We start from the raw sequence: 22,221 nt of genomic DNA, 5'->3' as shown, positions 1-22,221 counted from the left end.
ATTTTTAAAAATGGTAATTTATCAGTTAATTTTATCAGCTTCAGCTCATCAGTATCAGAAACAATTTTACTATCTGTGCATCTCTCACAAAACTTGCTGCCTCAGGCTATAATTTTCCGCTTGATGTCAGATTTTTTAATTACGTTTTGGATACTTTGTGGTATAAGTGGTATAGCATGTTTTACACATATCTCCCATCACACATTATACGGCCATCATCCGGCCCAGCCTTACCTTGTATTTGCCCACAAAGGTAACCAAGTTACATTCCCACTGGAAATTATAGACTTGTGTACTTTCCAAAGACTAGAGACCTAAAATCCGTCCAACAACAATGCGGCGTGTTTTATGAGGGGATGGAGGGTGGTGCTGGCAGGAAACACAGTGGGAGAATGAGAGGCAAGCAGACTGAAAGCCTAATTAATCCGGCCTTCCTTAATTAGCCTCTGTCCCCTCCATTATGTGCTTTCCAATGCGTTCACTCCATTTCTCTCTCTCCCACTCTCTATCTCAGCAATTTTTACTGTCCTTTCTCTCTCGCTTTATTTGCTACTCTTTCTCTATTCATCTTTTTCACAGCCTCTATTTGTTCTGTTTCTCTTTCGTTCCCTTTTCTTGTGTCCGTCTCTCTATCTTCCTGTCTCTCTCTTTCTCTCTTCGCCTTGCGAGGACATCGGCAATATGCTTCGGTGTGATAAACAAGCTCTCTCCGTCACAGAGGGCAGCAGAGGCAACGGCGTAGGTGTCTAAGCCTGCGTGGTGTGTCTCTGACGGATGGAGAGAGAGACAAAAGCACAGCTGTGGACTGATATCGAGGGCTTGTTTTCCTGACCGGGCATTGTTTGTAAGGCGCTCAGAGACGCTGGAATGGGAGAGCTGGTCATTGTGTTCAGTGTCTGGCCCACGGCCCTGGGCTTGAGCCCTCCCGTGTGCTCATGTCGATTAGGATCATGTCATGGCTTGAGCAGGCATTTGGCCCAGTAGGCACACATGAAGCTCTCACCTCTCATGTACACGTTCGCATGGTGGGCTAGAGCATGCTTCTCGTGCAGAGGCTCAGTTTTGAGCAGAAGAATACCGCTGATTATGATTATAGTGCAGCGACACAAGGGTAGAATTAGCAGAACCTCAAATGTCAAGACTCCGCACAGCAAATACGTATGTAAAGAAAGGGTGTTGTCAACATAACCGGCTGTTTATTCCTTTTTCAGGCAGAGGTTCATTGTGCTTGACTGGATTGTTCACCCAAAAATTAAAATCTTGTCATCTTCTACTTACTTTTATGTCATTCCAAACCTGTATGACTTCTTCTGAGGAACAAAGTTAGAACCTCCTTTAAAACATTTATTCTACCAGCTTTGGGAAAATTAAAAAATAATTTCTTATAGATGATGATAATTAAATGAAGCAGAACCCATCTACTTTCCTGCCAATGGCCCACTGCATGATAAATATCTTTAGTGCCTTTAGTTTTTTTTCCTCCGTCTCTCTTTCTTTTTAAGATGGTCTATTTGCGTATCAAGGTCATCTCACCTCCCTCACGAAGCGTCACTACATTTCTCTTTGGTTCTTTTATCGTGACCTGTTCTTTTTTATCTTTGGAGAGGGCAGATTCAGGAAGGTTGAGGAAATGAAACGAGAACAGTAGAGCCTTCATTGTGGAAGGAGAGGTGATGTGGGAAATGACCTTTTAAGCCGTGTCTCAGAAATTTATACTCCAATGGTTAGAAACGTTTTTGACGGACAGCTTGTCAAGTGGGTATAATTGCCAGAATTCTGTTTTTACAAGAACTTCATCCTACGGTATATTGGGGATTGCCAATACTGATAACTAAGGTGGAGAAAAAAGCTGATTTTAAATTAAGCTGTTGATAGTTTTAAAAACAAATGTATAGGTGCAGTTTGTGCAAACAGACATTTCCAGTAACAAGAAAAAAAAAAGGAAAAAAAAAAGAATATTTGGTATACTTTTAACTACAACCCCAACATACACCAGAGATTGTTTAGAAATTGTTCCCCGGTAAGCAAAACAAAATATACACACATCCAGTCTTATATAACGCATTAGAAAATTTACATTGTAAAGTAAATATTGTCCTACAACAAATATGAACAGCAATACATGAACAGTATAGATTCAGAACAGTATTGCCCATTATAAATCCCTGGTATTATGGTATTAAATTTAGATTTTTTTTTTCTTGTTCTCTAGGAACAACATCAAAGACAGGGTTAAAATGAACTTGATGGTTGTATATATAAATGTTCATATCTCTATTTCATGTAGTTAATATTTTTATGTATACATCTTACCTATATTTTATTCACTGATATAAATAAGTCCCCCCCCCTTATTTACTATAAGAAGATGCAATGTATGCTGTCAGGGCATATTTATTTACAAAGAAAAAAAAAAAAGAAGAACAAATAAAGAGAAAAATCCTATTGCATTTTTTGCCAATATTTCTACACCTTGGGATTATAAGGTTCTATCTGCATTCTGAGCAGTTTTGAGATATTGAGCTGAAAAGTTTTTGCATTCAATTCGACTTAGAACCTTTTTGTTTCCTTAATAAAAAGTCAAAAAATGTACAAAACTTAAAAAAAAAAAATCACATAATGTAAACAAGTTGTCACAGAACAAGAATATGTAAATAACTCAATTTGGACAAAAATGTAAGATAGAACCTTATAATTCCAAGGTGACGATTTGATTGATACATAGGCTGTTATCTGCACTAATTAATCAGCAAAAACGATAACACCTCCAGATTTTTCCCAGGCTCTCTGACAATCTCAATTTTAATTGGCGTTTGGGGTTCATCATGTATGTTTTGTTTATCTTAGGAAAGATACTCACAAGAGAGCAAGCTCATGTGAAACGCTTATTCTGAGCAAAACTAGGGTGGCTTTGTGTCAAGAGAAGTGCTCAGAGAGCAATCTCAATGGCAATGAGGTCGAAAAACATTGTCCCTGGACAGAGTGGGAGGATGACATGTCTAACCCATCACTGGAAGTGTTGTCTGGCGGCCATCTAATCCTTCATGCATCATTTCAATGTCTGCAATGTCTTGTCTGCCGCCAAGGCCTGTTGGGAGCATGCACTTAACTGAGCCCTGGGACTACAGCCTGCCTCCTGTCAGAATGGTGAGATAACCAAGTGTGGTTTTGCAGGTAATGACTATTCCCTGTGACTGGGGCTCAGTGTCTTGAAGGTCTCACGGGTCTCATTGTGAACTATTCGAAGTATAGTGCCAAGCTGATATGCAGTTTTGCTGGCACCTGCAATTCTTTGGACCCAGATGCAATTTTGAATTTTATTTTCATTAGCTGTAGTTCTCTAATCCAATATTATCTTCTGCAGGTTTAGCTTTTAACATCCACATTATATTTAGGAGGATGTCTCTAAAAATGTAGCTTCAGTCAATTTATTAACAAATAAAATTAGGTTACTTTAACTGAAGGTTATTTCAGTTGCAATTCATACAAAACAACTCTTCTCACATTCAATTGACCCTTTGCCGAGAGTTTGATTGACAGGCGATCTAACCAATCATAACGCCTAATCCGCCTTTATGTCTGACAAAGCAGTCAGGGGAGTAATGCTGCCTTCACGTGCTCTCGGAATCATCGTAAATACGAGTTTTCTAGGTAAAAATTGCAAATGAAGTGCACTCTTCAGAAGTGGGATTTATCACATTTCCGATAACACGTGAAGGCAACATAACTTTAAAATGATGTCTTTCTGTAGTTTAAACAACATTCCTTCTGATGTTCATTTATGTTTATTTGATGCTATAAATTAACTAATAAGAAGAGATGATCAGTTTACGAGCCACTTGATCTGGGGAGCTACAGTGATCTGTCGGGACACATTAATGAGCCACAAAACGGTATTTATTATTTACATTTCTTTAAAAATTACAAAATATGAAATTTGAGACTTTGTTTCATATCAAAAGTAACCTGCTCTGTCTTGTCTCTTTGCTCCGCAATGTATTTTTCACTGCATGAGAACATGATGTGTGGTGTGAGAGCGGCATGGCTTGTTGGACATAGCAACAGTAACTAGGCATGTGACGGTATCAAATTTTCATGTTGCGATTAATTGATGAAGCTTTTATCACGGTATACGGTATTATCACGATATTAAAATAAGTTGCAAAAAAATGTTGTCATAGTTTAACAGGTTTAAGAACTCTTTTTGTAATAAAACAAAAACAACTGAATGTTTAAATACAATAATACACTACAAATTTTTTTTCAAACAGATTAAAGGCTATATTATAGGCTATAAAGAACAACAGATAACACTTTACAATAAGGTCTCTATTTAATGCATTAACTAAGATTGAGCAACAGCTACATATGTTACAGAAAGTTTTATTTTTTGTTAATGTTAGTTTAGAAACACAACTGATCATTGTTAGTTTTATCTCGGGTCCATTAAATAAGTTCTTTTGATTTTAGTAATGTTATTAAACAGTAACTAAGAAATGAACATTAACTAAGAATAATTAATGCTTTATAAGTATTTTTCATTGTCAGTTTGGTAATAATGAATTAACTTGTTAACCAATGAAGCCGTATGACTTTAAGTTTTACTGAACAATAACAAATAATCAGAACATTTCTAATCATTAGGGCATGTTGAACAACACTGAGATTACAAAAAAATTTATGGCTGTTTGAAGCATTTTAAAAACTTCACTAGCGCAGTTACTTTGTTTGCACGGTTTCCGTGGTAACCGCTGCACGCTGCTGTTCCATCAGTGCCCTCTGCTGTCAGAGAGTGAACGTGCACTTTCATTCAGCGCGTCTCTTTCACTCGTTCCGCCATGTGCTTCTCATGCACGATGGGGTTGTTTACATCTGAGCGCGTCCTTTTGACGCAGAATACAGCAGTGTACATTTTATACGAGTGATGGGTAAAGTATTCTTAATTACATTATAAAAAATTAATAATTGGTAATAAATTATTATTTACGGTATTCTGAAGTGCCCACGATTACAATATCGTGCATATTCATTATCGCGATTTATCGCATTACCGAATATCGGCACAAGTCTAACAGTAACTAAAGGGGCGGGTCTTTGCGAACGGTCAATTGGACAATGATAGTGTCCAAAACTTTAGAAAGACACCAAGACGTGTCCAAATTCAATATTTCGCCTTACAAACTGTCTACTAAGATACCTTAATCTTATCAGTTTTGAAAGGTCCTGGTCCTGTCTGAAACCAGTAACCTTCTTATAAAATGTTAACACTTTGATTGACTGGTCAGCCTACTTTGCTTTCGGACATAATCAGTGGGTCGAAACATAAATTCATCTATATTGCAGCACACCTGGAGCTTATAGTGGTTAAGTGCCTTGCTCAAGGGTACCAAAGCAGTCATCGACTGAGGAACGATGCACTTACCATTGAGTCTCTCTGGCAACCCTTTGGGGTTTTCGTGCAGGGTGTACTAGGTAATTATTTTTGCTGTATCTCTGAAAGGCAGTGAAACTTCAGATGTGAATTTTTAGATTGTGGTGATCTGCTCTGGCTCTTTTTCTAGAGTAGTGGTTGGCGCTTTACAGCTGGCCTATTTTTTAAAGTGGGGCTCCTTAATACCTCCATCGAGGGGCTGCAGAGTGGTAAACACTCCTTTCAACACTGGCGCCTGCGACCGTCCCAAATGGAATGATCCACTTATGATTTACTTTGCCTATGCCCCTCGCATCCTCAAGAGCCCCCTACTTTCCATCTGTTATTCTAACATACTCCTCCTCTATCATAGAGGTACTGTACCCTCATATGCTAGCTCCCACGATCTCTGTTTCCTCATGGGGATTATGCATGCAAGATGATCTCAGTTTGATTTTCACATTGCATTTCTTCGCACATAATCAAGGTTGTTTGCGCTCTTGCAGTACTGTGTTCTCAAACAAGACCTGTGCTGAGATGTTTTCTTCTTGAGTAGGTAAGCTTTGTTTTAGTTTGAAGCAAAGGTACTATCACCTCCTACTGTATTGCTTGATTCAAGCTCCAATTTTTGGATATGCCTCTTTAGCATGGCACCCTCCAGGCTATCTCTGGCTATGTCAGATAAGTCAGATGCTACCCAAACCACCCACTACTCTGCCTTAGTTTAATTTTTTTTGAGAGGAGAAAAAAAAGAGGCAACAAGAGCTTGTGCTTATGTAAAATTCTTGATGCAGTTGTTTTTGTGAGGGAGTCGTATTTTGTGATGTTTATGTCTTGTGTATGCTCACTTTTTGCATCTGTAAATGTGTTTGAACATCAAGAGGGATGTGCAAGTTAAAGAATAACTCTGCCGATTTTCAACCTGCTTGGTATTGTTACAATATCTGTAGTATATGTAAATGAACAATGTTTTCTCGTTCTCTATGTTACTTGACAGAGAAATTCACATTTATTTTTCAGCAATGATGTAGGATGATGTAAAACGCAGCAGACTTTTGGCAGCTCCTGGGCTTTCATGAAAACTACAGATTATACTTCTGCATTTTGTATCCCTACCCACAGACAGTTGGATCAACATAGGGTTATTAACAGAACAGTTATTGTAAGGGTACTACTCTCTAAACAGCATTATGGTAAAAATGTAACATTATTGCAACAGCTTTCTTTCCTGTATGATATACTGCGTTTTGCTTTGACAGAACAGCAGTCTATTTCAGTTTTCCCCTCTGTTTGGCCTAAAACACTGTGTTGGTGGCCATCCAATTTGAAATGCTGACTACAAACATGGAGATTTTCTGTTGCGGCATTCTTTCCGTTTTTACGATTCTTTGCAGCCTTTAGCCACTGCCAACAATGTGCTGGATCCTTCGCTGGAAACTAAAAAGTTACTCACTACCGCTAAATATTTACTCTTTGAATTTTTGCACCTGGCAATAACACAAGACGACACCATTATGACTAAAAGTTTGCTAAGAAGTATTTCCTACTAAAGCAAGGTGGTATTTGACTCTGGTAAGTGTATCCATAGCAGACTGGTGGGAGTGGTCTTGAAAGGCAACAGTGCATTATGGGTGTTCAAGTTTTCCTACTTACTTAGCAAAAGAGAAGACCATGGCTGCATCCGAAATCGCATACTGCCCTATTGTATGTTAGGCGAAAAACAGTATACGACAAAAGAGGTGCGTCTGAATTCACAGTACTCATAAAAGAGTAAGCAAAAAGTACCTGGATGACCTACTACACCAGCGAGATTCTGAAGTGTGCATACGATGGACACTTTAATGTCCCACGAGGCCACAGGAGAGGATTTGTGAATGGACGTTGGTAAGTTACGTGATAAGGGCAACATGGTGTATGTTGCACGTCATGATTACATTCATACTACATACATTCATACTATATCGAACATACTTTTTTAATGGTCGTGAAGTAATTACTTATTAAAAATATGTGCCTACTCAAGAGAATATGCAATTTCGGAAGCAGCCAACAGGCTTTTTTTTCTCTGTTTTCTCTGTCTGCTTACTGTATAGGCAGCCAAGTTTTATTGAAAGCCCATTTTGCCAGTAGTGAAGCACCCCTTTAATGGTCGGATGTTTTTCCCCCTGTGGTTTTTAGAGCAAAGGTTTTTAAAATGGGTCTGCAAAGTGGGCACTGGATGGTCCTTGGGTAAGAAGCACATGATAAATTTAATTGAATTCAAATGGAAATATTTATCTTCAGGTTTGTACACCTTTAACAGGTCTAAGGCTACACTGTCTACTTGATACAAAGTAAATATTTTCTAAACATTTTAATTAGCTTTGGTACAATAATAATAATATATATATATATATATATATATATATATATATATATATATATATATATATATATATATATATATATATATAAAAACTGATTTAGAGAGTATTTAATGCCAGTTGATAAAGCATTAAAAGCTAAGAGCTGTGTAACTCTAAGTGTGTAGTCATCAAGTTGTACTAAAGATAGTAGAGATTAATTTAGAGCAATATAAATAGATGAAAAAACAAAACACATTACTATGTAGGCCGAATATTCTCAAAACAGTAGTGTGGGTTCTGCTTGCTGATTGTCATGGCAACATAAACACAAACATGGTCAATTTTGTCCAGGCACCTTTCTACCAGCCTATGAATTTTCATATTTTTTCTTTTGTGTCCTGTGTGACTCTTGTGCATCTTTGTAATTTTATTTATTTCATTTACAGTTTAGATGCTTTGTATCTGCCTGAAATCAAATGGCAGCTATCAATGCCTTTGCAACTTATCTGACATCAAAAAGCCTGGGGGAGAGAATCAAGTCATAATCAGCACTTCACCTCCCTACGAATGTTGAATTTGTTCATTAGCAACCAAAGTCGCAATCTCCCAACAATCAAAGTTGCAGATAGCCCCAAGAGTTTCATTGCCAAATTATTTATTTATTTTTTATTATTATTTTACTTCATAAGAATATAAATAATTTCTCATCACAGTCCCTTGTGCATCTGTCTAAAATGTGCCACAGGCTTAATTTCATTTCTATTTTTTATTTTTTTACCAATTAAATGTGAGTCTGCTTTTGTGCAGCACAAGACAAAACTAAAGTTAAAGACGCATATCTGTTTATTTTTCTTAAGGGGGTCCCTTGCAAGAGGGTTGTCACATGGTGGGTACATTAATTTAGGAAACCCTGATGCATTGAGGTTAGGTACACTGTCTGCAGTACAAGGAAATATAAATCACATATTGAGCCTTGTCTGTTTGCTGGGCATTTCAGCCTGCTCCATCCTCTCCCACTTTAAATCTGAAGGTGCTCCACTTTGTCATCTGTCTCTCGCCATCTGTAAAATGAAATGGTCGGCTATGCTGGTGAGTCATGCAACACGTCAGTCACCTGTGGCTAGCCACTTTTTTGCCCTATAACTCTTATCGAGAGTGAATCACTTACACATTGCAAATTAATGATGTACTAATATCTCTGATTATATTGGTGGATATTGTTGTGGCACAAGGTCAGAGTGGCACTGTCCCACTTGCTCATTCAACCTGCAGATCTGACCATTCAGAGAGAGTTAAAATTTGTTTTGTTCATATTGCAGCTGCTCCTCATACACTGCTTTCCAACAGCAACACAACATTTTGCAGCTTGTGATTAGTGTGTGCAAGTTGAAATGGAGCAGGGAGTTCATGATGTTGCCTAAAATGAGGACCTTTTTTTAACAATAGAGCAGCGGTGTTCTCTCTCACTCCGAGATCACAAAGTCCCTCCAAGATTGCAGTCACACAAGCTGCAGAAAGATGATTTCACTTAATGCATATTGTGGCCAGATGTTCAAGATTACCAAAAAAAAAAAAAAAAAAGTAATAATAATTAAAAAAAAAAAAATGTAATTGATGCATTACAGTAGGTATCAGTATATAGTGAACAGTACTTTTGTCTTGGTTAATTTATTCGTAACATTTGAAGTTGTAAATGTAAATGTAATGTATATGTAGATTGAATGTACATGAATTAACAATGAACAATAGTATATTTATAAATTAACTAAAAAAAAAAATCTTTGTTAGTTCATACTGCTTAACATTAAACCTTATATTAAAGTGTTAAAAAACATACTGAAAGAACTTGGAATTTGGAGCAGGCTTTCTCTCACCGGTGAATGGAAAGACAGTGAAGAGTGGGAAATGAAAAACCTAGAGTGGAATGATTACTGAATGCTTTAAGTGTTAAGTGGGAAATTGCTTTTGGTCCGAACCCTCCTCACATAGTCTGCTTGTGCTACTATTAGGAAAATATTAAAGAAGCTGTCTGGATTATTATTATTATTATTTTCTGGGGCTGTATGTAACCAGAAAAACAAAATCATTTGCACTAACAGTACATGGAAATTAGCAAAGAGTTCCTTGATTTTTTTTTATAAAGGTAGTACATTTGAAGCTTTCATTGATTTCCCCATCATTGCTGGCATTTGAGTGCCGTCAAAGTCCTCCCCAGTCTCCTTCAATTAGCTCTCTGCCTAGGAGTTCTGTCAATCCCCATCTGCTCCTCCGCCTATCAATGGCTGCCCTCCACTGAGCAAGAGAGAGATAGAGACAAGCCCTGTATTTGGAATCTCTTTTCTGGAGAACAAATAAGACTGAGACAGTGTCTGAGAATGCCAAAACTCTCTGTCATATACAGGAGTGTTCATAAGCGGAAACACAAGACATTTTGAGACAATTGGTATACAGCTTGGTCTTTAGACCCTGAATATCAAACAGCCCACCTCAAAAACCCCTACTGTTTCTCATTGCCCTGGAGGTAACTGGTTGTGGATAAGCTGTGTCCGAAATCGGAGATGGAAATTGTTCTAGCTGCTAAGTCCCATGAGGGCTTGGCATCTCCAGCAGGCAGGACCATATGGGCAGTCAGAGAAGAGATGATGACTCCAATTTCCATTTCAGACACTGCTTTTCCTGCTCCTCACTAGATTTAGGAAGGGCTCTGTAGCAGTGTCCGGCTTTTGAATAGTCTGTGGTTCCAATTCCACTGATGGCCGTATAGACACTTGTGAGAAACACAATAAGCCCTGAACAGCAGATGATGTTGACTATGTGGCCCTCTTTTTGCAAGACTGTGCATTTGTATTCCAGAGTTTGGCTTAGTCTTGATGGGTGGTGTAATTACCAAGCAGTGGGTGAGCAGCAAAATTGGCGACATTGAGATGACATGCTGAGATGTGCTGAAGAAGAAGGCAAAGAAGTACATTATGTCACAGATAACTCTACTCCCATAGCCTTATCCTAGTGCGCACACTACTTCCTGTAGTTGCCGCATACTGATTTCACAACTGTGTAAATCCACAAATGGTAAAATTCCAGAATTCTGACTTGAATCTTCTGTAGTTTTATTATATACCCACAGACTCATTTGATCGAAGGGCTGCAGTGTCTAGACACATATGCAGTCGTGTGACCAGCAGGTGCTTCCCTTGTGTGTTTGCTAATGCGCCGTAGGAAATTCGGAAGAGTCCTGAAATGGCCCAGCAGTCTCCTTTATGATGGTCCAGACGTTCAGGGCTAGACATAGGAAGATTATTCACAACAGGGATGAGAAATAATGAGCCGCTGAATAGTGGGAAGGCAAAGGAATAAAGCCCCACCAGCTAGCATGCAGCAAGGTCAAATCTGACAAGAGGAACCCCTTGGAGAGGTTAAAAGTTTGGGGATATTCTCCATTGTGTAATAGCTTCATTTTGGTATCGACTTTAAGGGGAGGGGTTCTACTTCATTTTTATTTTAAAATTGTTAGTATTAAAGGATATGTCAATATTAGCAGCAGTACTTGCAATATTAACAACAACAGCACACTGGAAAAGAGAAACCAACCAGGAAGCATAAAGTCTTGCAGAATGAGTCATCGAGCAAATGTAATGACTGCTGACTCCCATTACAAAGATGTGAGGTGAGTTGAAGACCCAGGGCACAAAGTTCTGTGGAGGTGTACTATACCCTCTTTTGACAGGGCTGAAATTTGGATGCTTGTCTAACGAGCCTCCCGATAAATCTCCTTTCCTGTGGGTTTGTAATGTATCACCTGCCAATTAACACTAATATAACCAAACTGATTTTTTTTTGTTTTGTCACATGATCAGAGAAATTTTACTGCCAAAATTTGATTAATTTATGTCAACACACTTTTTCTTTTTTTTTGTGTCTTTCTTTTTTACTTTTTGTTTTTCTTGCAGTGCCATCCTATTTCCCTTCCTCCCTTCTTCATCCCATCACCTGCTGCAGTGCCTGGAGGGGATAGCCCCAACTCTCCCACTCAAGCTGAGCGATTATTCCTCAGCTCATTCGGTTTGACTGGAGGGAGAAAAGGCTCAAAAGCCTCTCTTGTTGAGGAAGGGTGCTCAGAAATATGGAGAATAGATATGAGACTTGGGGTATTGACTCTTCTGGTACTTTACCTTACAGCTCCTCTAACTAAGCCTGCTTAAATTCATGGCAACATCTTCCTAAGCTTTACAAATCCCTGTTATTTCCCTGAAAATCACCCTATGAATGCATGTTTTATTTAAGAAATGTTGTCTTATTTTTATTTGTAAATGAGCCTTTTTGATAAATGGGTGAATGAGTTCATTTGAAACAATTAGTAAACAATGCTTTATTTGCTCAGTTTAATCATATTTTTGTTGTTACTTTGTAGAATGAGCTTTCTGACAGAAAACTGACAAATAAATATATTATATGAGTTCAGAGGACTTGGAATTGCTTCTTAAATGGAAAAGAGTGACCAGTACATAATTACAAATGTATCTTTCTGTATTAAAGTAAATTGTACTGGTTATGATGGTGAGTAAATGATCACTAATTTTTTTATTTTTTTTTGCAGGGTCAACTAATAATTTAAGAAAGAATATCCCTTGCAAAGTTGAACCTCTTGAGGGTTTAATCCACTGATGCAATCCTCAACTTGTTACATGGGAATGGGCTTTTGGTGTCTTTTATGGTGCATCAAGTGTGTGATGGGGCAGCTTGGCTCATGCCAGCAGGGAATCTCACATAACTCGTCTCAGTGGGAGATGGACATTCTGGATAGTTGGGCAGTAACATCAGGAGTGGGAGCCCAGAAAATGTGTGAAACTGAGGTGAACTGAGTTTGACTCTGGCTTATTTCATGATTTCATATCATAGAGTTGTGGAACAGCTCAGTCCAGCCTCCTGCAGCTTCTCCTCTCATTCTAAACTGGCCATGCTGGCGTGGGCCCAGCAGGAGCTTTACGGGCTTTAGGGGCTCAGCCGCCAGTTCTGTGATTGACAGGCATCATTACTGATGGATGTGACGGGCAGCCCCTCAACAGCACCTGCAGAAATCTCAGTGCAGGAGACTAATTAACTGTCCTTCGATAAATCATTGAATGCAGAGTCTAGCCTGAGGTTAGGCGGAGAGTTTCTAGCCATTGGTTAGTGTTAGCACTAAGCATATATCTTGCCTTGAGATCAAATGTAAATGACAATTATTGCTGTTAGGGGCTAGATCAAGCAGAAATGCCTCCATAGCCTAAAATTTACATCACACATTGGTTATTTCTGCTCTAACACTCAGAGATTAACAGTTCATACTTGTTCTTGCTTGGTTGTCACTGTTGCTAATGTGTCTGGAAAAGGATATGGCTGCATCATCACAACCTTGGGCTTCCAAGACTTTTGTTTGCCTTCAAAAACACTAGCACTCAAATTGGGCTTAGCTACAGTGGTCTGTAAAATAAGACATTTTATTGTGGCTAAATTATTGAACAACTAGAGATGTATACCTGCGGCGAGACTGCTACTTTGAGTGATCTGGCTGGAAATCTAGCAGTGCACTAAATTATCTTCTTTTCTCTGCCCCATTGAAACAGGTTTTTTTTATTTTGGATTCAAAGGAATGTCAATAATGGATCTTACATGTCCTTTAAGAAGGGTAGAATTTCAATAGAGAGATCAGTCAAAATGCCCATATAAAGGATCCAAATTGAGATTTATCTTCTCTCATCTGCGTCATTGAATGTCAAAATTTGGACACTCTAGTTTAAAAACAAAGTTGTCAAAGAAGGATAAGCACACTAGGTTTTGGAACATAGCCATAGTGAGTGTACTGAACACAAAGAACTGGTAAAATCTGCTCAATCTGTTGACACACATGCAATTAGGAGTCTGATAAGCTGGAACCATAGTGACTCTTATACTGTTTGGTTAGTGTAGTGCAAGGTTTGTTGCTATCTCTTATTCAAGAGAAAGCCTGGGGGATCTAGCCCACATTGCAGGGCATGAAGAAGAGGTGAAAGGTTAATACATAAATAAGTGTGTATATAAATAAATAAAGGGTCTTGAGATTTAGAGACGGCCACTGATATTGCGACCTAATGAAGGGTATGCAGCGTTTCTCTCGAGCCAGGGCCCTGGCTTCGCAATTGACAAGCTGTCCACATCCGAGTGTAATTTAAGACCTTCCCCAGGAGAGCCAGACTGAGTTAGGACATGCCTCTCCCTTTCGTTCTTCCTCATTCCCCATTCCTTCATTAGCCAAGTTCTTTCAGCATCTTTCTTAGAGATCCTTGCTGTCTACTGCCAACATAGACAGTTTCCTTCAAGAGCAGCATCATAACTGAAACAAAACTGGTTTGAGTTACTGGTTTGAGATGCTTTGCAACTCGACGCGTCATACAAATGAATAGTATTCCACATGAGAAGCAAGCCAGTGGTTCAACTTTGTGTAGATTTCAGTATTGAATGAGTTACATTTATAATCTGTTTGAAACAGTCTTCACAACTCGAGTATGCTTACGATTCCTTAATATGCCGCCTGCGGAGGCAGCTCACTAGGTTTTGGAACAGAGTGCATTTCTTTCCTCCATGTACACACCAACTAATCCCTCTTTAAATTCACCTGTAAGCATTCCGGCAGCCATTTATTTTCCCCGACTTGACGTCTTTTCATTCTCTTCTGCTTGCCATCCATTTATCCTCCTACTCCTCTATCTTCCTCCCTATCCCTGGCTCTCCTTCCTATTTACTTTTCGTCTCTTCTACCTGTCTCTGCCAGCCCCTGTAGTTCCCCATTACTGCAGTCCTCCATCCATCTCGTTTCTCTCCTTACATAGTCTTTTGTCACTGCTCACTCCTGCCCTCTCTTGGCACTCCCCCTCTGGATCATTGTGATGGGCTAACCCATCCGCAGTACAGCGCAAGCAACAGCAGTGTCCTGCCCATTCAAACTGAGGTCTTTTAATCGATTTTTGCATCTTTAAGTTCATGTAACAACTTTTTAAAACGTTGTATTCGATTCCATTGCAGTCCATATTGCTGTTTTTGCAAGAATGCATTTTATGTACAAACCCGATTCCAAAAAAGTTGGGACACTGTACAAATTGTGAATAAAAAAGGAATGCAATAATTTACAAATCTCATAAACTTATATTTTATTCACAATAGAATACAGATAACATATCAAATGTTGAAAATGAGACATGTCAAATGTCATGCCAAATATTGGCTCATTTTGGATTTGGCAAAGTGGAAAATTGTTCTGTGGTCAGACAAATCAAAATTTGAAGTTCTTTTTGGAAAATTGGGACGCCATGTCATCCGGACTAAAGAGGACAAGGACAACCCAAGTTGTTATCAGCGCTCAGTTGCTGAAAGGTATATCCAAGTTCTAGAACAACATATGCTCCCATCCAGACGTCAGGGAAGACCTTGCATTTTCCAACATGACAATGCCAGACCACATACTGTGTCAATTACAATATCATGGCTGCGTAGAAGGAGGATCCGGGTACTGAAATGGCCAGCCTGCAGTCCAGATCTTTCACCCATAGAAAACATTTGGCGCATCATAAAGAGGAAGATGCGACAAAGAAGAACTAAGACAGTTGAGCAACTAGAAGCCTGTATTAGACAAGAATGGGACAACATTCCTATTCCTAAACTTAAGCACCTTGTCTCCTCAGTCCCCAGACGTTTGCAGACTGTTATAAAAAGAAGAGGGGATGCCACACAGTATGAAATCAACTAATTTTTTCCCTTAAAATGATACATTTTCTCAGTTTAAACATTTGCTATGTCATCTATATTGTATTCTGAATAAAATATTGAAATTTGAAACTTCCACATCATTACATTCTGTTTTTATTCACAATTTGTACAGTGTCCCAACTTTTTTGAAATTGGGTTTTTAAATGCCATCTAAGAAATATGTGTAATCTGGGTCAGATAAACTCATAACCAGCCTACAGTAACTATACAGGGCTCCCTTAACCCTTACATGCATATCTCATGTCTGTATTGACCTGGGACGTCATTCACTACCCTCCTTCTCATTCATTTTTCAAAGTTAGACGTCAACCTTCTTAGTATTCCTCAGTCAATTCATTATAAAGAATATAACAAGAAAAAAAAATTGTAAAAATTGTATAGGGTCGCTAACAACATGAGGTGTATCAGTGTACGTATAATTTTTCTGCTCAATAATTGAATCCTTGATGATGGAATAAGCGCAATTCACCTATATTCCACAAGGTGGCAATGTCTGATACACAATGATGAAGTGACGTTTCATTCAGACAGAAAACGAAAGAATAGGCCGATTTACTGCAGAGCAAGTGCCGAATCAAATATGGGTGTCACTGTCACTTGATGGAGGATTTGGTGAAGCTGTTAGTGATCAAAGTATTGATTTTAAAGATGATGAAATTCATGATCTCAAAAATATTTTCAAAACTATCATTTGCTGAATGTACTGGGAAATGAGCTCTGACGAGGACAGTGATGATGGCATAAAACATCTGCTCAAAGTGAACCCTTCCAAGCTCCAAATGTTAACAACATATGCTTTATTTTATTCTTCTGGAATGGTTATACTAATATTAGGGAGTTTTATATTATTGCGACAGGTGGAAATCCATCCGTGTTAGATATAGATTCTGGTCGCTAAAGACCCGAATATGTAAGAATGATTAGTGAAACATTCATACATTTAAGGGTTAAGACTTGCTTGGTCGTGTCTTATGTTTCCTAGCATCCCAAGTCAGCTAGTACTGCACCTGGTACCCCCTCATTAACAAAATAGGTGCATGATACTCCTGCATGGCAGCAACGCAAGAGGATTCCAGCCCATCCAATGAGAAAGGAGAACTTTCTGTTCTCACCATGGTTCCCCACAGTAACAGTAAAGAGCAGCTGTGCATCTGAGCTCTTGTTCTTTATTGAATTAACATGGGGGTCAGATTGAATTACGTGTTGTTGCGGTCCCATTTTGAGTAAATGGCATTATGACAGTTGAGATTTAAAGTGGTGATTTGTTGAACGGCAAAGGAAATAAATGGCCCTGTAGAATCCTAAGTCCGGGCCAACGTTAAGCACCCTCACCACACACGAGAGATCGAGAGAGGCTCTTCCAACAGCACCATTTATCCACTGAGTTTAACCACCCTGTTTGGCTCATGCTGAGAGCCACAAAAGCCTTCATTACCTTTGTTTTTAATCACTTAATTTCCCCCTTTTAATAAATAAAGAAATCTACACATGCACAAACAGTGTAAGGAACGGTGAGCCTTCTCTGTAATAGCTCGTGAATCTTTCAAAACTGGTAATTATCTACTTTACTGTCTCTTATAGGGCTTGGCTTCACTTGTGCACAGACAGGAGCCATACGCCAAACATTCCCTTCACTTCTACTCAAATAAGCTGCCATTTGAGGAGCTTGGGGGTGGTGGTGATGGTAGGGGGTGTTCATTTGTTTATTTGTTTGCTTGAGAGAGTTGAGTTAATCTATTTACCCGTAATGTTTTCCTTACCTCCCATAAATGATTCACTCATTTTGTCTGTAGTTCATTATCGAGCTCTGCATTTTGTAGTGGAGCCTATTTTCTAAATGCATGGAGAATTGTAATACGACTGAAGTGTTGAGTGTTACCTCTAAATATAATGCCAACCACAAACATTTGCGTGTGTGTGTGCGCTGCTGTTAATTTGCCACACTGAGTTTGTCTAAGAGTCCCCTCTGTACATCTGAGCTCTACTGAATGGTCTTTAAGCTGGGTTAATAGAGTTTATGTTTAAACCGCCACGGCTTGCATGAATACAAATAACCTCAATGCTGTGGACGATTCAGAAATTAGCTTAAGATAAACACGGTCTTTTAAAGGATTGTAGTGTGTGAGTGTAGCATTCGTTGCAAAAATCATCCTGTAATTACTCTGCTCCAATTTTTTATATATATATATATATATATATATATATATATATATATATATATATATATATATATATATATATATATATATATATATAAATTTTTTTTTTTTTTTTTTTTTTTTTCTCGACATGCTTTTTTTTATTATTTTACCTGTCATGTAGTGGACCAGAAAAAAAGTCTCAGCTCCTAGTTATTCAACATATTCATTCAACATACTGTAGAGTTTGATCTCAGTGACTAAACCAATTCACAGTGCTGGTCTCAACAATTAATTCAATGCCATTTGCTATTTGTAATGTGAATCAGTTCAAGTGGTTCTCAAGTCATTTGGTGTGAACCGGGTAATGGGTGAAAAATATGTTTAATAGCAGAATGTTAACAAAATCAGCATACTGGAAATATGTTAATTTGATTGTATTACAGATTTATCAGCACACATACAAAAAATGTTTAGTTTTAAAAATTAATGTAATTTTATTACAAACTTTTTATTTTATTTCAACATGGGATGAGTAAATGGTATTAATATTTGTAATATTGCTAATTTAAAAAAGCAAATTCTATCCATTCTCCAAACCGCATATCCTCTTTAGGGTTGCGGGTATGCTGGATCCTATCCCAACGTTATGTTCAGGTTCTGAATAACTTGTAAACAGCCTAATTAATAAAAAATAATAATTGTAATAATAATAATTGGAAGCCTATAATAAACAGCAGCATGCACCGACATGTGGCTTTAGTGGATTGCTTTAAAACAGGTAATATGTCACACTGGAATGTCAGGGACCAAATCATGAACCTCTGAACCAGTTCTTCGAAACTGTATGAAAGAACTGATTCAGAGAATTGACTTTCCATCACTACCCACTCTCCTTCCTTTCCACAGCGCTCACATACTGTGATAGACGGGGGTGTACGGGACCGAGAAAGAGCGGGCAAGAGCTTTTCTGCCACACTCTTCATGCAAATAGCATGACACCTCTCTCTCTATGCAGGGAAATTTAGCCGTACTTGTACATGGCCAATGAGCCATGAGAGCTGGATGGAGTCAGTCACCAAGCAACAGCATATCCACATAGCTCTTTCTCTATTGTTTCCCCTTCCTCTCTCTCTCGCTCTCTCCCTTTTACTGAAAAAAAGTTCAGATCTCCACAAAGTTAAAGCAAAGTAAAATGGCCCAATGTTTATCTGGTTAGGTGATACTCGGGAATAAATTCACTAAAGAGATGTGCCAGTTTTGTGAATATGGTTAGCTTGTGTCAGTAAACAATGCTACTAGTGACTGAAATTAATTTTCAGTTGAATTCCCCTCTCTGTGTTTCTCCTTGAAGAGTTGTCAGTTGTCAGTCAGAGGTAAGTGGCTTCAGGTTATGACTGGGGCGTCTGCGCTGGGCCTCTCATGTGACCAACATGTATGATGAGGAGATATATGATGGCAGAGTTCAGTGTCATCTTGTCACCTCCTTTAAGTGCTATAAATCACCAGGAGAAGGGTTAGTTATAGCAGTGAGCCTGTGTAAGTGCAGCTATATGTGTTTATGTGACATAACGTCCAGGTCACTATATAAGCTTTGGAGAATATAGATAATTTGCATATGCAGTAGAGCACTCATAAATAATGTACATTTGCCTGGTAGTAATTAAAGTCCCCCTGAAATCAAAACTTCAGGTTTTTTTAGCTTTTAGTATGAATATTTTAGCCTTAGTGTGATGAATAAGCTGGTGTGTTCCAAAGCAATGACAAAATTTGCATTTAGGAGATATAAGCATTCAAAACTTACAGTCTCTCAATTCCGCTAAAATGGATCACGGATTTTCATGACATCACATCGCACTTCAGCTTCTCATCAAATCTTCTGTCCAATCAAATGTGCTCTAGAATCTGAAGTCCCGCCCCCTCCTACACTATCAACAGACAAGCTGCGGCTGAAATCGGTCATTTGTTCACACATTTACTAGTTTCTACATGGTGAATGGCACATAGTGCACTATATAGAGAATAGGGAACAATTCAGACAGTGTAAATATGCTTTCCATTGATGCGAATGAAGTCCGTTTTCACGTTAGTATAGGAGGAGAAACAGATATTAAAAGGAAACAGAGGTTTTACTGAGTTTAACGCCTCTGGCCGAGCTGTGATATAAACAAAACACTATTGGCTATTTTAAAAAAGGAACGGATATATCACCTTGTCTTCCTGTTTCAGTTCAAATCACGTCAACACATTGAATAATGCTGCGCATTCCAAGACACTTCAGCGGACCTTTAATGACTAGAAAACATCTGATAGTCTCTTTAAAGCTGCAGGGTAATTGCAAAAGAGTTTCTGTGGCTATATGTACAGTATGTGATCTGAGTTTTCATGTATTTGGTTCATAGGGGCATGTGTCAACATGTGGCCATATATATATTTGTGTCTTTTCATTTATTTATTAAGTACACACAATGCTATAGGCTTAAGTAAGTGTGAATTATGTTCTTTATTATTTTTAATGAGTTGTTTTCAGTAGTCAAGGATTTCAAGTAATAGCCTTCCACACTCAAAAAAATAACTTGTTGGTCTAACTTAATTCAATTATGACACCTATTTCCACACAGTTTAACTGATTTATTTGAACTTAAGCTAGGTTAATTGTACTGATGAGTAAAATTCATCCTAATTGAATGAGATCAAACCAGTTTCATTTGATATATTCTGTGAATGTTTCCTGAACATAATTCATTCTTGTTGATCCAACCAGTGCTATTGCAATTCAGACTGGTGCCCTTGTGCAGTGTTGCTTAAGTTTTCTGCGCTTTTAAGGAAATAGAAAGACTAAGTTAAGTTAAGTTAAGTTAAGTTAAGTTAAGTTAAGTTAATGTTTAGTTATTTTGAACATTTAAAAGAGTTTGTAGCGTACACATTTTTTTTTTTATTTTTTTGTTACCATTGTGGTGAAGATGTGCGCTTGTGCTTAGGTTGTGAGTAGCTGTTGTACACAGACATACATGTTTCATGACCGTTGAGAGGGGTAAAGCTGATGACCATATGTAGACTGCGTAAATTATGTGCTGGCCCTCAAACTAATTTATTTATATTTCTATAAAAACTAAACTAAAATAACACTTTTTCATATGCTAAGTAACATTTATAGCATGCGAGTAATGATCAGGTAAAAAACTTCTCATCACTGGCTTTAACACAGTTAAAGCTTGTTGAGAACAACATAGATTTATTTCATGTAGCCACCCACAGCCTATCCACAAGGTCTACACTTCAGCATAATGTAAACCTCAAAAAATCGACATAACATAAACTCTTTTAAATGTCAAATATAACTGAACATCAAACTTTAAAAGGTATTTCCCTTTAATAAAAAACACATTAAACAGCACTTAAGTTCAACATTTACTGTCCTGATCTTTCCCTACGCAAAGCATGCTGGGAACTAGAAATCCACTGCCCAGTTTCAATCAATGCAACATAAATGATGTAGTCCCAACACAAATGGTTTAGGTAACACAATACAACTGTGTGCCAATTAAGTAAAAAACTAAAGATTTGTGTTGGTTCAGCTTAATTTATTTAAATAAACTGAACAAGCAGCTAGAATCATTTTTACATGCATTTGCATATATAAACAGATCATGCTATACCGTATATATATATATTATATTTGTCACTAGTAAGTGTTGTAACACATTTTGTTTAACACTTCCACCATCATCCCGAGAGGCTGGTGGTCATATATGATGATTTCACTCCACCTTAGCTCTAATTGGTTAAACTGACAGTGTTACAACTCACCCCATGTTACAACACTCCCCATTTTCCCATTGTGTAGCTGAGCTGTGGATAACATGTTGCATCACCGTCTCTAAAACGGTGAATCTGACAGATCTCAAGCTGCGTTCTTGCTGGGCAACCATAGAGAGTTTCCCGAAGATTGACATATAGGTGCAGTCCATTTCCTGTTGATTGGCAGGGAAGAGCCAGAGGCTGGACAGACTCAGGGCAGCGCATGGCAGCACGGCAGCACGGCTTCTAATTAAGTGTTTAGCAGAGAGAGCATCTCTATGCAAGTGTGCCTTCTGAAACAACAACGCAAAGCAGTCAGAGCGGTGCAATTTAGCTACTTCACTAAAGACTGCCTAAACAAATTGGTTTGCAAAGGTTGTATCAGCAAACACCTCTCATTTACCACCTTCACTCGCAGCGATTTTGAAGGGATTTCTTTTCTGGCTCATATTGTCGAAGTTCAACGGGTTACTCGCCACTGATGAATTTATCTATAAAGCATGCTCTCTGTAAATCTTGTTTCCTTTCATCCTTTTCAAATAATCAATACACGCGGAAAGAAAATTGGGCTCCGGGGAGGATTACGTGTAACAGAGCGTTTGCTCAAGCACCATGCTACCTTGATTTTTGGTATGGGCTGTTTAACATAATCCTTCCCACTGCAGAATTTTCATTCCTGGAAAGCTATCCATCCTGGGCATTCATACCTCTCATTTACTATCATAGCCGGAGAGCTAATTGCTTTTCA

General features: G+C 38.3%; 1 protein-coding gene across 3 annotated transcripts in view; it reads left to right on the top strand.

The window, feature by feature from the left end:
• LOC125257011 (leucine-rich repeat transmembrane neuronal protein 4) overlaps positions 1 to 22,221 on the top strand; it is a 109,597-nt gene that overhangs the window by 15,057 nt on the left and 72,319 nt on the right. The window contains exon 3 of one of the 3 annotated variants that reach the window (XM_048173422.1): positions 11,703 to 14,879. The exons of the other annotated variants lie outside the window; for them this stretch is intronic. Within the exon in view, the coding sequence (XP_048029379.1) occupies positions 11,703 to 11,954 (252 nt within the window). The 3' untranslated portion in view covers positions 11,955 to 14,879. Of the gene's footprint in view, positions 1 to 11,702; positions 14,880 to 22,221 lie in introns of those variants that run through there. 3 annotated transcript variants of the gene reach the window in all.

The sequence above is a fragment of the Megalobrama amblycephala genome, linkage group LG2, assembly GCF_018812025.1.
Source record: "Megalobrama amblycephala isolate DHTTF-2021 linkage group LG2, ASM1881202v1, whole genome shotgun sequence".
Taxonomy (NCBI): Eukaryota; Metazoa; Chordata; class Actinopteri; order Cypriniformes; family Xenocyprididae; genus Megalobrama; species Megalobrama amblycephala.
Note: the sequence above shows the minus strand (reverse complement) of the source record. Positions and strands in the feature narration are given on the sequence as shown.